This window comes from Tachypleus tridentatus, chromosome 9 (assembly GCF_004210375.1).
Source record: "Tachypleus tridentatus isolate NWPU-2018 chromosome 9, ASM421037v1, whole genome shotgun sequence".
In the NCBI taxonomy this organism is placed as follows: Eukaryota; Metazoa; Arthropoda; class Merostomata; order Xiphosura; family Limulidae; genus Tachypleus; species Tachypleus tridentatus.
The window spans coordinates 69,275,316-69,297,501 of record NC_134833.1 but is presented as its reverse complement, the minus strand read 5'-3'; the positions used below and the strand labels follow the sequence as shown (position 1 = coordinate 69,297,501).

Below are 22,186 nucleotides of genomic sequence, written 5' to 3'. Positions count from 1 at the left end.
TGTGGGCATCTCCCTCTCTATATATATATAAATATACACGCATGTTTTTCATCAGTCTAATTTTGGAGATATGTCTTCATTTTTATTTAAAGCATGTTCATTTCTATTAATTTTTTTTGCACAGTAATGGTTAAATGAGAGACTATGCAGTGATTTGTTTCAGATTTATAAAATGTTTTTGTGCTTTTCAGTGACTTTGGATTTAAAGAAGATGATATAATACACATGTGTGTCCGAGATCCTGACAGTGAAGGGAATCCTTATGCAATTCCTGATACATGCTCTCCTGGCAATTTCTACAACAGGACTAAAGGGTAACAAGAACTAAAGCCTATCTTATAAAACAAATATTGTTCCTTTCTCCAAGTATCTTACCAGCTTTTTTTTTTTTTTGTGTGGTGTTCTGTATTATTCATTTTCTACTTTCTACAGTTAGTTTTCCTTTAACACAAAAGCTTTATATGAGAGCTAAATAAACACAGAATTTACATTGATACTCATTAGCAAAGGTCAAGATAAAATGTTAAGTTCAACCTGAAGCAATTTCTGAACTTTTAACTAAAACAGATTTTTTGGAAATATTATTCAGGATCAAATCATAATTTGGTTATTTTGTGGTGAATCTGTTGTTGTTGTATTATTAACTCTTGTGTGGTGTTTCTTAACAGTTACCGGAAAGTATCAGGAGATATGTGTAAGGGAGGCAGTGACTACCGTTATGATCCAGAGCTGATCTCTTGTCCAGATAGAAGTAAAGAGTTACTGTTATAGCTCTTGATTTCTTAATCAAAAACATTTTGTTAGTTTTTAATGTGACTAATTAGTAGTTTTAGTACTTAAGGCAGGAATTAATGACAGCTGTGTTATTTTATTACCTAGATATGCAAAAGGACCAAGTTTGATGCAGCTAGTCTGAGAGATTGATAAGTGGCACTAAGGAATGATAGCTGTGTTAATGTATTGTCTAGATATGCTAAATGACTAGGTTTGATGTAGTTAGACTGAAGTATTGTACATTTTGTTCATATGTAATAGAAATTAATGACCGTTCTTGTGATAAACTGTTTTTCACCTTCTGTGTGAAGGACTGAGTTCAGTAAATTTAGTTTTGCAAATTATAACTTTTATAAGTGACAGGAATTAATGAAAGCTCTTGTGGTATGTTGTTACCTTCATTTGACATCCATTTTTGTTATTTGGAAGTGGGGAATCCTGGTCAGGAAAGACTCACCTTTTTCTCATGTTAATTGCTTCTCATCAAGTGTTTTTTTTTATGAATTTTGTTTATTACTGACTTTGTAGGAATGTTAAATGTAGAAATGAATATATTTACAACATACTTCTGGTAAATGCATGTGGTATATACATTAGTGTTTTTGTTCTGTAAGGTGAGACGGAGTTCTTGCTGTTTGCCCAGAGGACAAAAGTAAGCCGAATCCCACTCAACATGGACAGTGTTACCTGGGATACTCTTGCAATTCCTGACCTCAAGAATGTTATTGCTGTTGACTATGATTACCATAACAACTGTGTTTTTTGGGCAGATATAAATCTCAAAAAAATCATGGTAAAACATGTTGATTATTCTTTGCTGTATTTGTTCTTCAGTTTGAGTGACTTAGAACAAAATTATATGTTCGTAGAATGTCATGTTCTGTCATGTAGAGTGTCATGATTTTATATGCATGAGAAACTTGCAGTGTTTTACTGTCAGAAACTGATGTTATGTAAGGTATCACTTGTCACAATCCTTGTAAGACTAGTTTCATTTCTCAAGTTGCATCTATGTATTTTATTTCTAAATATTGAAAAGCTTTTTTAATTATGATTGAATTTTGAATTGAAGATATGCATGTTTGTATGTTTAAAATAGAACTATTTAGAGTATGAATTGAATTTAGTACAACAGATGATCAAACTTTTCTAGACTTTCTGGATATTGCTGATGTCCCTCTGTTATGTTCATTCATAGAGCAAAGATATATAATCACGTTGTAAGAACTGTGACACAAACATTTTGAATAGTTCCTTATTTTGACATAAATTTGATTTAGTATTTATATTTTGTTTAGAAGTTTTCAAAATGTTAGTATAAAACATTATTTTGAAAAGAAACAATAAAACGTTCCCATTCCACTTTATTACTGATCATAGAATTTTATTTTCTTTAAAAGAAATGTTAACTTGCATATTATTCACTTAAGTAACAGTTATTATGCTTTGTCCTGCCAGTAGAAGTGGTGGACTACCTACTGTGAATCGTACAATTACAGTATTACTGACAAACATTAGTGACATCACCTTTTAAAATGGCATTAATTTCACCTTTATTAGATGTTTGTAGTATGATGCTTTGCTAATTTTGTATGCTTTCAAGGTTAGTTTATACATAAATAGTTATTTTAGCAAGTAAATTCTTGTGTGTGCATACGTGTTGTTTGAATACAAACATTTTCAGTAAAAATGGACTTGGAACTCATTTGAATAGTTTTCCATTGTGAGGATCTCAGTGGTTTGTTACTATGATGCTAAAACAAGAAAAAGGGGGGCACAATAACTTTGAATGCAGGAGAGATAGGCTGTTATGTGCCTATATGTTTAATATGAACCAAAGAAATATACCATACTCATTTTACATAAATACTTTTAATAGACAGCAAGTAATAGAAAAAAATTCTTTAACTGTCAAGCAGAAATACTGTGAATACATCCTGAAGAATAGTCATCAGAAACTGTGAAAAAAATTCCAGTCCTTTAATTGTTTGAAAGACGTAACTTATTCTCACTTGACGCTACTGTATTATTCAACATAGGTTTTTTCATTTCTAACTGATGTTTACTTTTCAGTGTTTTAAAGACCTCCATATTCAGTACTTATAAGTGTGAGTTAAACCAATAAATTCATGTAAAAGTTTTCAATATTAAAGTAAATGTCAAGCCAGCTGAAAATGTTAATTTGATTGGAAGAAAGAAGTATAATTTCAGAAAGGCATCAATTTCTTTTTTCTACCTGCATGTTTGGTGTTTTAAGTTCACACATAAGGATATGGTAAGAATAAAAATATGAGAATATTTAAAATTATGAACTAGATAAGCATTATATAAAGTATCAGTTCTGCAATATTTTTTAATTGAATTTTGAAATTTTCATTTTATGAGTTTTCATGCAAAGCTTCATGAACACCAACTGCTCCCCACTGAGTTAAACTAGTATCATAAGTGCATAATCTGTATGAGAGTTGTAATACTCCAAAACATACTTACCTCTGCTAACAGTAAAGCTATTTCTCAATTTCCAGGATTTCCACTCTTTGCTGATCTAAACATTGAGAATGCCTTAGGCAAATTTCTCCACCAGCTTCAATCCAGCTTTATATGGTATATAATGTAATCACTTTTTCTCAACAAAGCATTGGCATGTGTTTCTGTCAACAGCAGTGTTGTGATTATTTACTAATTACATCGTGATTTTGCATGTGGTTGGCATTTTTAGTTATCTTTTCAGTTATATTTATAAGGTACTTAACAAAACAACACCTTATTGACTTGTATGAATTTCCAGGTTAATGTTTTTACTGCAGAAATTAACTGGACCTCTTATTTTCTACCTATGCTATTTGGTGTTTGTCAGCTGCCAGGGGATGGGTCATTATCAGTCAAAGCTGTCCATGATATATGTTACAAGATGGAAACATACATGCAGAGGTAGTCTGTGTTCTGTCTTCAAGATTGGTCATTCAACTTGCATAACCTCCACCATTGTGTGCTCAACTTATTGTCTTTTCACCTTCAACATATCTGGCATGTGGAGCCTTGTTCCCAGGCAGTAGAGAAGGTCCATCCCATTCTACCTTCTATCAGTTTACCTCCTCTGGGATCTAAACATCCACCCACGTGTTTGCTGTGCATTGTGACCTGTGAAGGGGAGGAGAGGATCCTGGTGGTTGAGGGGTCCAACCCTCACACACCACTTTGGCCTTAAATTCCTGCATATGGGTGGCCCCTATGGGTCAGCCAGCTAGTCCACTTGGACCAGGGTCAACCAAGTACCAGTGTTGGATGTTCTCAATGGGTGTTATGGAATTGAATCTGTTGCTGGTGTTTGGGTATGGTGCTCCTGAAACCCTGGTGTTGCTGCAGTGTCCTTGTTTAGCATTGTAGTGCTTCCCCTGGTAGGGCTTCATGGTGGGTGGGGTCAGTAAGCACTGAAATGTTCTTTTTTTTATTATGGATCCTCAAAAAAAAAAATAGTGAAAAAAACAGTCCATAGATAAACGATAACATCTTGAAGATCCTGAGCAGCAATCTTCAACATCTGTAACACCTGTTGTACCTCATTTTTTTATACTACATATTCTTTCAGACAAACCTTTAGGGTAGATGTCTCCGTTTTTCACTCGGAAGGACTAGAGGGACTTGCTGGTTCTCCAAAGCCAGTAAAGAAGCTTCAATCTGGTGACATATTGGTGGAAACATCCAGATGTCAACACAGTGAACTCCTCTTGCATTCAAAGGCAACTGGGGATATACCTATTGAGGTTACACCTCATGCTACTTTGAATTAATTACAAGGAGTTATTGTTGAGAGGGATTTGAAGAACATCTCAGAGTCAGAGATTCTTGCTGATTTTTCCACCCAGAGAGTTTCTGCAATGATCTTTCTCTCCACTTGCAAAGATGGAATTATGATGCTAACCAGTGTCCTCATTCTGACAATTACATCACCATATCCACCAGCCACCATCAAGGCAGGTTATCATAATTGCAAGATATGGCCATACATTCCAAACCCCTCAGATGTTTCCAGTGTCAGAGATTCAGTCACTCAAAGACATCATGTTGTGGTTCCTAAACGTTTGCTTGTTGTGGTAGCAAGTATCACGATGTCTATGAGTGTGAAATGGACCCTCTTTGCATCAATTACAATGACTCTCACCTGTCTTACTTTTGTTCTTGCCCTAAGTGGTTAGAAGAAAAGGAGGTGTAGCATTTGGAAACAATACAAAACATTATTTACCCTGAGGCTCGCAAGATGCTGTCCACCACTACATCTCGGACGTATGCTGCTGCACTTTGTTCCACTAGTACAGTGGGAGTGCAAATGGATCTCTGTGCTGTGCCTCCAAGAGAATTGTTCTCAACCCAAATGAAAAGTCTTTTGACCTCCCTGGTTAAAAAAGTTGATGAATCAACTTCAACATCCATCTCTGTCCCTAACATACATTCCAGCCAAACCCCAAGATCCATTTCCTTTGGTTCAGGGTACGAGCAAGAATAACAAGCAGAAAAAAAAAGACAACAAAACTAAACAAATTAGAGTTCATTGTCTTCACCGATTCATTCTTACTATTAAAAAAAAATTTCACCAAATAAATTGATTGAAGGAGGTTCAGTTATATTAAAAACACAAAATAAAAATCATCACATAGTTAACATAGGAAAAATTCTTTTTTCAGATACATCTTATCCTACCCCATGATGTAAAACAATCATTTGTTCATGTCCTCATTCACTGGAATTCACCTCCAACAGCAAAAACCTGCCCAATTGACTCAGGGCAGGATCCATGAAGGTCAATAGACCTCCCTTGAATAAAGACAGAAAAGAAAAAAGACATTATAAACAGAAGGGTTCTCCACCCAATTTGCCTACACATAAATAAAATGACCACCTTGATGCTGTCAAGGTTTATGTTTCAATCTGGATGACATCAAAACATTGATTGCTTCCTTCCATCCTGTATGTCTTTCCTTACAGGAAACATTTCTGACATCTACTGATACCGTCACCTTTCGGCAGTTGTCTTTGCACAGAAACGACAGGCTGTGTGGATGGACGAGTGCATGGAGGGGTGGCACTATTGGTTGATCAACATGTGCCCTCCCAATCTTTGTCACTCAACACACCCTTGGTGGCTGTAGCCATCTGTGTTTCCATGGGTCATACCATCACTGTTTGTTCTCTCTACCTGTCACCTGGAGAGACATGATCAATCAGAGCTTGATGCTCTCATTGAACAGTTGCAGTCTCCCTTTCTAATCCTGGGAGACTAATGGACATCATCCCCTCTAGGAAAGTACTGTTATTGATAGGGAGGGGTCACTCTGTAGAGTGTATGCTCTCTGATCACAATATTTCTCTTTTCAATACTGGTTCTTCCACTTATTTTCATGCACCTAGTCAATCCTTTACTGCTGTTGATCTCTGTTTGCTCCCCTTCATTATTCTTCCATTTTTCATGGGGGCTGCCAATAATCCACGAGGCAGTGATCATTTTCCTATACTTTTGAGAGAGACTGGCCATGGTCAATACCATTCAACCAGCATGCACTGGTGGAAGCTGGATCAGGCAATCTGGTCCACTTTCACTGCTCTCACAGAACGTGATCCTGCCATCGTCTGTCAGCCATCAAATGACGACTGTGTGTTAGCAGTAACTGACTGTATTATATAGGCAGCTGCTCAATGTATTCCTAAAACCTTGACACATTTTTCACTAGTTTTTAAAGGCCTTTAATCTTTTTAATGCCATTTAAGCTTTTTAATTTATACATTAGACATTTTATTAAGGTGATTCCCTCTTAAGAATCACAGTCCATCTAGTTTGATTTGAAATTAGAAAATGGCCATAACATGAAATAGCTCAACCAGGACTGGAAAGACCAACTTCAGGTGATTAACCCTGCTGTTTGAACTACCTGTTAGTCATCCTGGTGAGTTGTTATTAAAATATTGCTATGAGTCTTTTAAAACTTTTATTACTTTACTTTTTTAAAATGGCCATAACATCAAATAACTTGGAACCAGGACTGGAAAGGCCAACTTCAGGTGACTGACAGTGATTTTTGTACTTACCTGTTAGTATTTTTGGGGAGTTATAATTACTATTATGCTACAGAAAGTCTGTTACAACTTGTAATTCTGTAGTTTTCTCTTACTGCTGTAAACTAGATGTAAATGTTGGTTTTATGCTATTTGTGTTTTGTTTCTGTTTTATAAACTTTGTTTTGTTTTACTTTAATTTCCTTTTATGAATATTACTAAATTGACTTTAATTTTAACTTTTACTGGATGTTTGCTGCAGATAGCCTATGTGCTTTGTGCCATAAAACACCAAATCAACCAACCTATTCTTCATTTTTCCAGGACTTTATTCCTATTTTTATGGCACCCAAAGTGATAAGAGATTGACATCTAATCATTGATTTTTGTTGACTCAATCAATTTTTAAATCCTCCTCATTTCTTAATCTTTTCTCAACCTGCAATGGCCCTTTGCATTAGAGCTCTGGATGACCAAGTTTGTTACTGACACTTATATCCATATTCACCTAGCAGAATCTTCCTAGAAGTTTCTCAGGTTTGTGTCTAAGGGTCAGGTGCTACAGTTCCAGGCTCTACCTTTCAGTCTTGCATCAGTACTTTGTGTCTTCTGCAGAGTTGTTTGAGCTTTTTCTTGTCACCTGCATTATTTGGCCCATGCACGCATTGTTATATGGACAACACGCTCCTTCTGGCTTCGTGCCATCAGTTAGCAGAACAACATTTTCATATTCTCCTTTCAGAAACCACAGAAGCTGGCTTTCTTATGAGATTGGAGAAGACTGTTCTGTCACCAATACAATATCTCATCCATTTGGGTGTGTTTTTCAATACTCGTTTAAGTAAATCTCAACCAACCCCTAACAGGCTTCAATCCATGCAAAAGAGCCATCATGCTTTTACTTATCTCTTTTTCCTTCTACTGCATAGATGGTTCTCTCTCTTTTGGGGATGTGGGCATCCCTCAAGCCTCTCATTCTTTTGAGAGAAGATGAGGTTCCTTCACTGGTCAATGCATAACCAATGGATTATGCCTTACAATTCTTTGAAACATTGTTGATTGCAAATGGGGGTTAGATTGGAGCAATACTGTAGTGGTGCCTATTCCACCACCTTTTTTTGAGATCCATTTTTTTCACAGATGCATCTCTTCAAGGAGTGGGAAGTTATTGTCATGGTAGGAGTTCCTGCATACTTTAACAGAAGTTGAGTCTGCCCTCTGTCAATTTTCATGAATGTGTTGCACTACATATGGCAGTATTTCAAGGTATGTCTCTCATGAAGGGAAAAATTTTCATGATTCATTCTCAGATTTTTCTTCAGGATGGTGCACATTCTCAAGAAGAGTTTTTTGTAACCAGGATCTTATGTATGGGGCTCATTTCCATTGTAACATTCTTTTAACATATGTTCCAGGAGTGATGAACTTGATTGCAAATCACTTTTTTTCACCCAGCTGGATTCTTAAAACAAGGTGTTTTAAGTGGATTTGCTTTTAGCTTGGGTCTTCAACATTCTGTGCCTTTGTGGCTCATTGGAATTTTCAACTACAATTGTTTGTGGTCTCTGACACCTCATCCTCAAGCATTGGCAGTAGATATTTTCAATCAGGAATGGTCAGATTTACACATGTATACTTTTCCCCAGATTTGGCTATTGTCCCAGGTTCTGACCATAGTTCGTTCTACTTTCTGTCAGGTTCTCTTGATTGCATCTTGCTGACCAGCTTAAGCATGGTTTCTGCTTCAGTATTTTGAAGGAATGTTCACCTCTTCCTCTTTCACATTGGAAGTCTCCATTGAGACAGCATCAGTTAGACATTCTTCACCCAGATGTTCAACTCAATATTCATGCTTGGAAGTTGTGGTCCTTTTCCCAATAAGCTTTTCTAAGCTTTTCCTGTATTTAACTAAATCTCTTTGTAGCCAAGCCACAATAGTTTATCAACTAAAATGGAATATTTCTTATCAGTGGTGTATTAAAAATAAGTTAAACCCTCTTCATCCAAAAGTATTTGTCATATCATATTTCCTGACTTGGGTATTTGAGAAGGGTCTTGCTTTATCTTTGATGGCTTTTATATAAGGCATCTTTATCTACTGTTTTTAAGTATTTTATATATTGGAAGGTTTTTGAATCCCTAGTTCTATCAGGTCTACTAAAATCTTTTTGTATTCTTTGGTCCAAATGACCTTTTCAGTTACTGATAAGATTTTACAGTTGTTTAACATGCATTCTCATCTTTCTTTTGAGCTCTTAGCTTTGTGTTCTTTATTTCATTTTTCTCTTAAAGTATTTTGTATTGTTGTTGGCCTGTGGACATGTAGGTGGAGTTGTTTGCAGTTCATGTGCATAGGACTATAATTTCTCATTTGTCCTGCTTCATCCCAGTTGGTCTTTTGTCCCTAAACTCTGGCAGCCAGAGAAGGGAAAAAGATCCTTTTCACCAATCTATTTGCAAGCCACTTTCTCACATTTATGACTTCTCCAATCTTGATTGTTTGTCTAGTCAGGGCCCTTGAGTATTATGTGGCTCCTACTAATTCATTTTGGTTGAATTGCTTCAGGAAGACATTGTGGACTACTAATATTTTTTTATTTCATTATTTACATAATCTAGCAGTTTCCTATTCTGAAGGTTTTTTGACTATCCTCTGTAGCTATTTTGACCACATCTGTTATATTTTAACCAGAATTGAGTATCTTCCATAATCATATACTTTCTTATTTCTAGGGTTCCTTTATCTTTCACTGGATTCCACCTTATTTATGACAAGTCTTCCCCAGGCAGGTATGTTTTCTCTTAATTCCACACTAGCAGCCACATTCCCTATAATTACTACAAGTTGCAACAGGATCTTTTGAAATGGGGTATTCCAGAAGGCCATCTTGGCACTTATTAGATGGTATTACTTTGTTATGGATCATCAATCATGTACAATCACAAGTAAAGCCACAATGGATCCTACTATCATCAGGTTGAATAAATTAGGATCAGTTTGTATTTAAAAATGTAAGGAGCTTGAATTACCTATTGCATATTTTTCAGAACACTGTTCCTCAGGAGTCTTAAACATGTTTTACAACCTAGACTCTACTAGTGGAATTTGGGAATACTTTCCATCCCTAGTTTCCTGTCCCTGAGGTGGTGGACAGAGACTTTTTATCATGAGTGTTTGATCACTTTCCTCCATTCTTGGAGAAGAGGGCAAAGTTGAGGGCCCTCCTACTCTAGGGTCCATGAATGTTTTTCCTAGATATCAGTAGGAGTGGTAACAGCCTCTGCAGGAGCCAAGACACAGTTCTGGTTCAGATATGACACAAAGCTGTCTGGTTGAGAAGTGCGTGGTTCTCATCTTTGGTCAGTGTCAGTTTTGTATATTATTCATGGGAGTAGGTGCAATATTTCTTCATGATTTTGAATGCAAAGTGGACCCATCTTAGGTCCTAGGTTGAGCACAGGTTCCACATCCTTTTCATAATTTCAGGGGCAAGTGGATTATTTGTCTGCTTGGTTGAGAGTGATAATGAATGTTCTTAATTCCAGACCAGATGAGTTCTTTTCCTTTGGTTGAGTAGGGCATACACAGTTCTGTCATTTTGTTGCCTTTTGGACTTTTTCAGGTGGAGAAGAAAGTTGGCCCACCTTAATGTTGCTTACTTTCTTATTGATTCCAGTGGTGTGAAATGCATCACTCTGTGGTTGCAGGGTGAAATATAATCAAAAGTATATATAACATTGCAGTCCAGTAGTCTTAGCCACCAATGTTGGATATAGGTACCACGACCCCTTAATTCCAACCTTGAGTTGTGAAACCTTGGCTGTCTGAGTGGGGCTGATCTATATTGATGATTACTCATGTTCTGTTTTTCCTCTGATATAGAAACTAAGTTCCTGGTGAAGAGCGCACCTGTTCTGGCCGTAAGTGCAGTTCTCTCACTTGTGTACCACTTTTTTCTATCGGTACAGACCTTTCTGTATGGATCATTCCTACACTGTCTTTTCCATCTTCTCAATGTGTGATTCTAGCTAGTATATATAGCTATATAGTGTCAGTAGATGGTAAGTACATTTTGGAAGCTATATTTTCATAAGATGAAATGTATTTCCATAATAGTTACCTGTGCTGATATTCCCCAGCCTTAACTTCCCCAGTAAAAACCAGTTTATGTATCAAAAAGGTGATTACATTGAGAATGAGGTGCTTATATACAGTATCTACATAGAAGGTACATTGAAGCTGGTAGAAAAATTTGCAAATTAGAATTTGCCTGAGGAATATAAGTGGGATGTTAAAGACTGGAGCAAGCATTCTTAGTGCATATATGTACAAAGAGTGGAAATCCTGGAGATTGAGAAGAAGCTATAGTGTCAGGCAAAGTAAGTATTATTGGAAATACATTTTCAGTTTTGAAAAATGTTAACTTTAGTCGTGCAAACTTGAGTAATAATTATTTTAATTATTTGCAGAGAATGTGTTTTGATGGACAAAAATCAGCAGAAATTCTTGTGGAGTCAGATTTAATGATTATTGAAGGATTAGCTTTTGATTGGATCAGCAAGAACTTGTACTTTGTTGATGGTGGACTGGCCAGAGTTGAAGTTATTCGTACTGACATCAATTATGCTGGGAGGATGAGACGAGAATTGATAAATAAGACAGTGGTTGACAAGCCACGAGGTATTGCTTTACATCCTGCAAGAGGGTATGACCATTTTGATTTGTTTGTGAACTGAGCAGTCAGTACTATTTATGATGATATGAAATTGAAACTAATTTACTTACAAAGAGTGCAGAGTATTGACTTAAAACAGTAGTACAAATTCTTTGAAAGTAGAAAATGTGCAGGTAAAAATAGTGTTTTGAACGAAGAGTAAATATTCTTTCTTCAGCTTTGTACATTTAAACTCAGTGATAAATTATTATCTTACAATAATAAACTGTAGTTGCTTGTTATTTTAGAATTCCCAGTTTGTTATGAATTTCCAGCTCTCTTTTTACTGTGCATATACTGAGAAAAATAACTTTTTATAGTTTTACAAAAAGTGCTGAAATCAGTTACAATTTTACATATGAAACATTGTGTAAAATGCCATCTCTTCAGAAACAAATAAGCTCTGATATTCGTGAAACAAAAAATTACTTTGTAATCTATGGTAAGTAGAAATTCTCATTGGCATTCTGTGAAATGGAAAATGTTTTAATGCACATTATTCCTTTTAAGTGTCCCAGATTTATTTCAAACCAATGACTATTATAGTACTTAAATAATTTATCTTATTTGCAGTTGTTAACAATAATAATAAAAATAAAACAAAGAAAGAAACCTTTTGATACAAAATTTATAACTATATCTTTCTCAACTTGGGCTTGGCTACTTTGACCGACCATGTGATCTCTCTATATTTATTCAAAGTGTTTATATATTTGATATTACTAACTTTTAATATAGTGTGTACATTTTCATGAAACTTGGCAGTCTTTCAGAAAATGTTAAGTTTTTTGCACACACAAAAATAATACTTTTCAATGAAGTATATATCAAGTGTTTGTTTTGAATGGTCTGTACAAAGTTAAGATTAAAGTAATTTTCTTCATCTTAAAAATTGCATATTTTATTTCTGTAATCTCTAAAATCTCCTGAATACATTTCAGATGTTTGTTTTTAGCAAAACTTTTTTTCTATCCTAACTATACACAGGTGGACAATTTCTCCAACCTTATAAACACCAAGAAAAATTGAAATAAATGTAAATTACACTTTTTTTCTGTACAGAATGAATTCAAATGTAACATGAAATTACTTTCATTTATCTAAAGTAGCTCTAAACTCATAACAGTATGCATCTATTGTATACTGTAAATCAGTTGGGAAATGTGCAGATCATGTTGTGCTGTCAAATTATCTTACCCACAAGCTACTGTTACCATGTATGTCCTGTTAACTATTTTTATTTTATTATTACTTATTTTTATAATAAACGAATAAGCATGAAAACCAAGAAATAAACTACTTACCAGAGTATTCATTTTTTTTTACTGTTGACTGTTGATAATACTTAACCCTACTTTTTATATTAATGGTAGTAGTACATCAAGTAATTATTATTTAATTAAATAATTCATGAAAAACTTTGACTAATAAGTTGCTAAAAGCTTACAGTTTACTCTTAACAATAACAATTTTTGTAGCTTTCTGACTGTGACAAGAGTCATCACAAATTCATCCATTACTTTTCCAGTGGGAATGAGCCTGTGCTACAAGCAAACTTGATTATCTGTTGATAACACAACATAATATACTTTATGATGATGAGAAACCCACTTGAAATAAAAATGTATTCTCAAGACAGCTGGGAAGGGTATTAAAACTTTTGTACAAAACCATGTTTTGACCTTCTTTGGTCATCCTCAGGTTAACAAAGAGAGTTGCAAACTTTCGTAATTTCAATAGAAAATGTTTTGAATAATTCCAAGTCTTCACTTTTCTGTCACATGATGTGTAACTTCTTTTTTACTTATGTAACTACAGTAGTAACATATTTACTTTGTATAAGTTTTGTAAACACAACCTGTGAATAAGTCCATAGTCCAGTATTCAGTTTCAACACTTTAACTTCTCCATGTAGTGAGATCAGTAAATTTTCCCTACCTTTAACAGAAGTCATGCACATGTGTTCTTAACTGTCAAAAAAGATTTTAAAACCATGTAATCTTATTTGGCATTCATATTGATAACCAATGAAAAAATCTTATTTTAATTTTAAATTTCAAGCCTGCAATAGTCCTTTTCAGATTGGTAGTACATTTTGATTGGACATTTTGATGGTGAATGTAGTTGATTTAATGTTTTAACCTACACATAACTTTGTTAGGAAGACAGTTAAATATTTTAGGTATTTATGCATTATTTATGTTCTAAAATATATACTTTAAATGTGCACAATACATTTTTTGAAAAAAGTTTGGGAAAATCATAGGAAGTATTTCAGGTTTTTTTCTGCATGCAACAGGTTAGAGTATGGAAAGTTGCATACATCTTCCCCATGTGATGTATTACCTTTCACAAATAAATAAACTATGTATCATAGAACCCAGGCAATGAAACTATAAAATTAAAAATAAATCATATGTTGGCAAAAAATGTGCTGAAGGAGAAAAAGGTATGTTTATTTCATCATTTTCAAAATTTTATTTTACTCTTTGTTCATGTTTCAGTTACCGTTAATGTTTAGCTAAACAAGTAAGAGATAGAATATAAACTTCTTAAAAACTCGGTATTCATTTAGGAGACTTAAATTACCTTGCACTCATACTGATTTAGTAAAGGTTGAATGCAGACTTGTAATTTCTGCTAAGAGCTTGCCAAAATTGAGAAGATATTCATTTCTGATGCACTGCTGGCCAAAGTCTTAAGGCCAATAAATATAAAGAAAAAATATGCATTTTGCGTTGTTAGACTCAACCACTTATTTGAGTAGAGCTTCGAAAGATGACGATAAGAAAAGGGAAAATAAAAAGAAAAAAACTTTTTTAGCATTTAATAGGGAAAATGTGAGCACTATGAAATTAGCCTAAATACTAGCTGGTCAAAAGTTTAAGACCATACTGAAACGAAGCGTTAATCGGTAAACACGTAACGAAATTTAGTCATTTGTGTTCAAGCATTAGCGTTGTCAACATCTCCCACTGACATCTTCTGTATTACATTGGGTAAAAACATGGCAAAGGCTGATGAGTAAAAATTTAACGTGGATGGTCAAGATGGCCTTCAACGTAACTGGCACGATAAAGATATCCCACCGGAGACATTTTCTACACAACACAGTGGAGGAGGTTCCATCATGATCGGGGGTACTTTCTTCTTCCATGGAACAATAGAGCTTCAGGTTATACAGGGGTGTCAAACAGCAGCTGGCTATATTGGCATGTTGGAGAGAGCATCCTTATTGACTGGATCTTTCAACAGGGCAACGCTCCAATCCACAATGCTCGCAGGACAAAGGACTTTTTCGTGGCAAATAACGTGATTCTTTTAGACCATCCAGCATGTTCACCCAAACTTAATCCCATTGAAAATGTTTGGGGGTGGATGGCAAGAGAAGTCTATAGAAATTGACGTCAATTCCAAACAGTGCATGATCTTCGTGAAGCCATCTTCACCACTTGGAATAACATTCCAGCCAGCCTTCTGTAAATGCTTATATCGATCATGCTAAAGTGAATGTTTGCAGTTATTTGCAATGACGGCCATGCAACTCACTACTGAGACCTCTTGTTGGACATTTTCTACCCTGTTTAGGACTTCTTTCTGGCATGGTCTTAAACTTTTGGCCAGCTAGTATTTAGGCTAATTTCATAGTGCTCACATTTTCCCTATTAAATGCTAAAAGTTTATTTTTATTTTCCTTTTTGTTATTTTCATCTTTCGAAGCTCTACTCAAATAAGTAGTTGAGTCTAACAATGCAAAATGCATATTTTTTACTTGTATTTATTGGCCTTAAGATTTTGGCCAGCAGTGTGTATAAAGCATTGAGATTTAAGTTAATCAAAATTAAGTTTTGCAACCATATCCAACACTAGAAAACTAATATTTTAATATGAACAGTGAAATGTGTAAATAATGCTTTTAATATATACATTATGAATAGATACTGAAATAACAGTGTAATTGTTTTTAATATCAGTGCTGAGTAATGTTTTTTTGATACATTGAAGAATTATTGAAGTATCTTAATATTTTGTAATACACACAGATTTCCAATGAATTGTTTAAACTTTAAAATATTCTTGAATTTCATTTAAGAGTTTTTCAGTATGGAAATATTCTGTCATTTTTTGAAGATGATAAGGAAATCTACATAAGATTTAAATATGCAAAAACGGCTCATTTCTGCTGTGAACCTGATGATGACCAAAGAAGGTCGAAACGTTGTTCGCTCTTCTACGTAAAATATTTTCTCAACCCAAACGAGCCATTTTTGCATATATATTTCTCTACAAGTGGGTTTTCTCGACATCACTGACTACACAAGATTTGATATAATAACTTTAAAATTGACAACATTATTTTGTTTTGCTCAATGAAGTCATTTTACCTACTTGTTGTTTGCATAAGTGATGTTTAGCTTAGGTTGCAGCATCGTGTACCTTCGGTAGATTTCATTGATATCTGCTCTTATCTTTTGTATGACATAATGTGATCACAAAACTGGGTATATATTATATATTGGAAAATTTGTGTGTTTGTTCATGACCTACCTAGACCAAAGATGTATTGACTGTACAAAAGTGATTATGATTTCAGGCTACAAAATGCTTTTATAATGCAACAGTGTTAGAGTATTTATAGTTGTAGTGTCAATTGTATTTGATATTAATATTTTGCTAGGTTTGCATCAGTGCCATAATAGGTAGGTTGAAACCATATCTGTTGTTGGTCCATCTAGAAACATCTTGAGAACTTAAATTATAGCAGGCATCATCTAAACAACTGAGTTAGGGTCAGTCAAATTAATAAGCTGAAAACAAAATTATTACAGCTTTGATGTGCATATCATTTATACTTCTGTGTTTAAGCCATAATGTTTGTGATTATAATTTTCAGTTATTGAAGTACTATAAATAGAACTTGACAATGTAAAAGCTCATATCAAAGTAAGTAAATTGACATTGCGTGAATATGCTTGCAAGGGCTTATAACTTGTGTTTGAATACATTACCAGTTAATTCAAATACTTAGTTTTGCAAATCACCTGGTTGTGGAAAGTTTGAAATTGTTAAATATTTATATTTCTCTCATTTTGAAAGTTGTGAAAATGCAGTGGGAAAATTTGGGACTTATACTTTTCCTGCTGAAAACTTTTCATATTTACTGAATGACAAAAATGTCTAAAATATTTTCTTCCCCACAGACTAATGTTCTTAACTGACTGGAGCAGTTCCAAACCTTCGGTAGCAAGAGCTTATTTAGACGGCAGCAACTTTGTACGACTCTTTGATGAATCTGTTGTTGCCTGGCCTAATGGAATAGCAGTTGATTTTCTTAGTGACCGAATTTTTTGGGTAGATGCTCGCAAAGACTACATAGCATCAGCTGATCTTGATGGCCGACACTTCCGTTATGTGTTGAAGGGGGGATTAATTGTTCCACATCCATTTTCTGTTACTGTTTTTAAAGTGAGTAAAATGTTTGTCAATTCAGTTAAATTTTAGAAAAATATCATGCATATTTGCTAATTAAACTATAAATATAGCTTATTATTTTATCTTGCTCTTTATTTTGCAGGTTAAATTTCTTGTTCCTATTAAAAGATCTAATTCAACTGTAAAAGACTGACATTTCTATTGGAACTATTCCATTCCACTGTAGAATTATTATAACAACTATAATAAACTCACTGGTTACATAGTTTAGGTTTTTACTTTTATGTGCAATTCTTTGCAACTAGATGTACATCATACACAGGTAACAGAAATTAAGGGTATAAAAACTGAAAATGAAAATTAGCCTCTCCACACGTTATGTACATCTACTTCTAGCTGTAATAATGGAAGTCTAAGAATCTGCAGTGTAAATATATGTATAATGTTAACATTTGAACAACGAAAGTTCCAAAGATCACAGGGCAGCTCAAACTGATATAGTAGTGTATATTTGACAGGGTTTTCCATAATCTGTATAGGTAAATAAAACCTTTTCTATCTGAAGTATTTGTAGAGTGTTGCTTAGAGTCTGCAGTATTTCACTTTTGTGAAAAATACCACTAATTATTTAAAACATATTACACCTTGCATAATGTTTATACATTGCTGCTAACAGTTTCTATGTTTTTAGTGTTGAAGGAGTGGTTATGTTTAGATTATACATTTTGTGTATTATAATTAAAAACTTCATTTTTTATGTTAATGTGCAGTCAGGCAATAAAATTTCCATATTCTGTTAATAGTGAAGTGATTGTGATAATTGAACTCTTCAATTTGTTTTTCTGTTTGACCTTATTAATATCCTGAAAAAATGTATTTTAAGTCTGTTATATACATTACATTATCTAGAAGCAAAATCATACAATAATAAAAGAAATATTCTTTACATTTCTATAACAATTTCCAATATCGATGATTAATTTTTATCTAACATCTTTCTTCAAGTGCATACAGGTTTTAATAACTTTTTCAGAAGTGTTTTTTTTTTTTTTGTAATTTTTTTTAGGACTGGATCTATTTTGATGACTGGAACAGAGGTCAGATCTTGGAAGCCAGTAAAGTTGATGGTGCTGGCTTGAAGATTTTGGTCAGTGATTTATCACAGCCTATGGCATTGAAGGCTTTTGGGCATGGTGTACAACAGGGTAAGTAAACAAGAACAAAGCTTTGGGAACTATTTTTGGTATTACTATACAATGTTAAATGTGAAAAGTTTTGTAAAAAAATCACTTGACAACTTAAATGTTTCTTCAGGTTCTATGATTTTAAATAGAATAGAATACTTTTTTATATCATTTTAGACAATTTTTACTGGGGAGAATGGGACTTGTATGCATAAAAAATTAAGTTGTAAACCTAAATTATAGAACTAATTATACACTACTGATTTAAGTATAGTTTTGTTTGTATTATACATTTACCAGATTATTATAGTGATACAGTGCCATTATTGTAATATGAGAGTTATTCAAAACCACATTTCTACAACTGTAATAGTTAAAACAGAATTGTTATGTTAATGAAGCTTGAAGCATGAACATACCTGTATTCTTCTTGTCAGTGTGGTATTTCTACTTCACAGAATTGTATTTAACATAGTTGGTCTTTAAACTTCTAAAAATTCTGGTGTAAAATCCTGAAAAGTGTTCAAGGGTAAGTTTCTGGTTGTGAATGGTTGTGAAAGTAGTTCAAAAATGTGACATGATGTAAGTTTTTAGGATCCCAGTGACTTTCTCAATTGTACATCTTTTTACATATTAAATACAAGATTATACACGTTTATGTAATTGTCAAGCATCAATATGAAATGGTTCTCGAGTATATCAAACCCCATACTGTTACTGACTAACACTATGAATGAATTTTGCCCTTTAACATACAAAACAACTTTCAAAACATTTATTTCACTGTATAGGCTGTTATATGTAATTCACCAAAGTAGTACAGTATAGTCTGTTTTTGACATCATTGTGTTAAGTATGTGTGAGGATCTCATTCTTCAACAAGTATTCTCTGTGATTACTACTTAATGTCATATTTTATAGAAACAATACTTGACAGTTATTGTAAATATTTCACTTAATGGATTTTCAGTCCATAACCTACTGCAAGGATACAATTTGTGTTGGGGACTAATCAGACCCAAGGTGACCCATATTGTACACCTTCAGTTTTATTTGAAGTATTGTGGTAATCTTATCATATCCAGGTATTGTTTGCTGTGCAATTTTGTGTTGCAGGACATGTTTGCTCTTCAATTTCTCTGTTTCAGAATATTCTAACTTCAGATATTAGTTGCTGGGACTCAAAATCAACTAGAAACTCAAGCTATACATATTGACAAGATGAGAAATCAATAAACTTGTTAAACTCACTAATGAAGCCCCTTCTATCTTTTCTGTCATCTCAAGCAAATTATTTTATATTGTACAAGAAATTTAATATCTTAATTTTTTAAGGGTAGAGATAATAGTTGAGGAGAAACACATGATGTATGTTGAGTGAAGTAGCTGCAGTAATGGAATGTTTTTGACATATTTATACCTTTGTTAGAAACTTAGGTAAACAGAAGCAGTTTTAGGGTATTTTGTTCTTATACATGATATATTTTTTAGGTTCAGAAATAAATATTTGAATTTATTTCAGCGACTAACTTTGTATAAAAAAGTGAGTTCCACCAACTAGTACAAAAATCAGGTGGGCCTTGCACCTTGGTTGTGATTATTAAGACAGGTGGTTAATGGGGTTTTCCTATGATTTATTGTTTTGATAGAGGATGGTGAACTAAAGAATATGAAATAAAACCACAAAATGAAAAGAAAACAGCTGAGGAAATGTTAGGAATTGAAAATGTAAATGTAAAAAAAATTATAAAATTATAGATTCAAAGAAGGAAAGGTATTGTTAATTTTAATTCATATTTTATAACTTTTTACTTCATTATATATGGTTTGTTTCACTATGGTTAGGGTAGGAAATATAACATTGAAACAAAGAAATTTGACATTCATTCACAAAGTTTCAGAGGTTAAGCAAATGAAATATGAAAGATTAATTCTCTCAGTGTGGGCTCTATCAATTTGACCAACCCTGTGACTTCTTTGTACTCATTTGAAATCTTCATAGATTTAACACTTCTAACATTCAGTATATAGTGTTTATGTTTGCAAAATTGGCAGTCTCTCAGTTAACATTACAAGTCTCATGTATAAAAAGTCATATTTTTTAACAAACTACAATAAAGATTTGTTCATGAATATATTGAGTATTTTTATTGAATAAGTCTGTGTACCAAGTAATTTTCATGTTAATTTTAAAAATATTTTTCCTCATCTCACAAACCTCATTTCCTTTGTGTAGTCCCTAAAACATAAATGCATTTCAGATGTATCTTTTCACTAAAACTTTGTAATTTGTCTGTTATTTTCTCTACCCTCTCTCAAAATGGAATTGGTGAATTTAACCATGTAACCAACAAAAAAAAAATGTAGATTAACCGTTATTCTTCCTAGACTGACCTCAAATTGTAACAGAAAACTGTTTGTGCATCCTAAATAACTTTCAGTTGATGTCAGTACATGTTTTCTTATATATAAATATTATTGTTTTGTTATTCATTTGACTGCCCTTTGTACTATGTTTACTATTTATGCCATTTTAAGTTGTAAATTACTCAGGACATGCAGCTCATGTTGTGCTACCAAACTACATTACCTATGTGCTACTATAAGCTGCTTTGTGTGTGTTTGTGTGTTGTGAAACATTTGTTATTTATTTTACTTCATCTGATTTTAACTGACTTAAAAAAAATCCATATATTTACATTTTAATTACTTTTATCATGGTAGATAAATAAAGAACAAACATCAAAAACAAGAAATAAAGTACTTACCAAAACTTCAAACTTCTCTTTTCTTACTGTTGAATGTTGGTAAAACGTAAGCTTATTTTCTTGTATTAATGGTATTAATGTGCTAAATTTTTATTTAACTAAAGGCTCCAAAGAAAATAGACTAATAACATGCAAAAACCAGGAATTTCCACTTTTTCTGAATTTCTAACTATGTGACAATAGCCATTACAAATTCATAGCAATTCCCTTGGGAATCAAAGTCGTAATATAAATGAAGTTGATGACTATCTGTTTAGAACACATAATATGGTGCATCATTTGACAGATGAAAATCTTGACTTTCTAGTGGTTATGGGTAATGTATAATTAAACCTAAGAGATTTAAAATTTAACAAATCTTGAAAGAGAGGATATAACAGGTTAGAGTGGTAGTAAGGGTCTGATTTTTCTGTTTGTAAACCCCATAACATTTCACATTTCCATGGTGTACAACACACAAATAGTGATAATGTTTTTCTCTTATTGCCTTTTAGGAACCAATATGTGTCAAAATATAACCCACGGGATGTGCAGCCACCTGTGTATGGGTCGTCCAAATAACAGTCGTACCTGTTTGTGTCCTGATGGTATGAAAATACAGAAATTGAATGATGGGAATGAAAAATGTTTGTGCCCTAATGGAGAGGCTTTACATAAAAATGGAACATGTGTAGCATGTAAGTTGTAAATGAACTGATAAAGATGAATATGTAACTACAAACTCTTCAGTGTGTGTACTTAAAAACATGAGAATAAGTAACTTAATTATAGAAGAGTTGGAATGGATACATAACTACAAACTTGTCAGTGTGTTATGTTAAAAACCTGAGATTTAATAACTCCTAATATTATTGTCAGTATTCTTACTAAAACATGAGATTTTAAATCTTCCATAACTCTTAGTTGCATAGTTATGTGTCTAGAATGGTATTTCTTTCTTGTAATGGAACTCTATGCAAGCACTGATTTTTTTATAATGAATAATCTCTATTTTGAGCTGATAGTTTTCATTGTTAAATGTGGTATATATAAATGTTTTACAGATATATATATATATATTGTTTGTGGATATGAATTTCTTTTAAGTAATTAATCTGCAGTAATAGGAAATTTGTATTTTTCAAAGTGAATTCCACCTGTGCACCTGAGCAGTTCACTTGTAGTAATGAGCTTTGTATACCTAACCTGTGGAAATGTGATGGAGACAATGACTGTGGAGATAGCAGTGATGAATATAATTGTCGTAAGTTATGTTAATATTCAC

The 22,186-nt window shown here is 33.4% G+C and overlaps 1 protein-coding gene across 5 annotated transcripts in view; it reads left to right on the top strand.

Annotated features, from left to right (window-relative positions):
- The window catches only part of LOC143225431 (sortilin-related receptor-like), a 99,794-nt gene that overhangs the window by 38,920 nt on the left and 38,688 nt on the right, over positions 1–22,186 (top strand). For all 5 annotated transcript variants that reach the window (XM_076454849.1, XM_076454847.1, XM_076454850.1 and 2 more), the window contains 8 exons: positions 192–314; positions 669–751; positions 1,389–1,567; positions 11,293–11,528; positions 16,739–17,003; positions 18,037–18,175; positions 21,417–21,599; positions 22,049–22,165. In XM_076454849.1, coding sequence (XP_076310964.1) covers positions 192–314; positions 669–751; positions 1,389–1,567; positions 11,293–11,528; positions 16,739–17,003; positions 18,037–18,175; positions 21,417–21,599; positions 22,049–22,165 — 1,325 coding nt within the window. The remainder of the gene's footprint in view (positions 1–191; positions 315–668; positions 752–1,388; positions 1,568–11,292; positions 11,529–16,738; positions 17,004–18,036; positions 18,176–21,416; positions 21,600–22,048; positions 22,166–22,186) is intronic.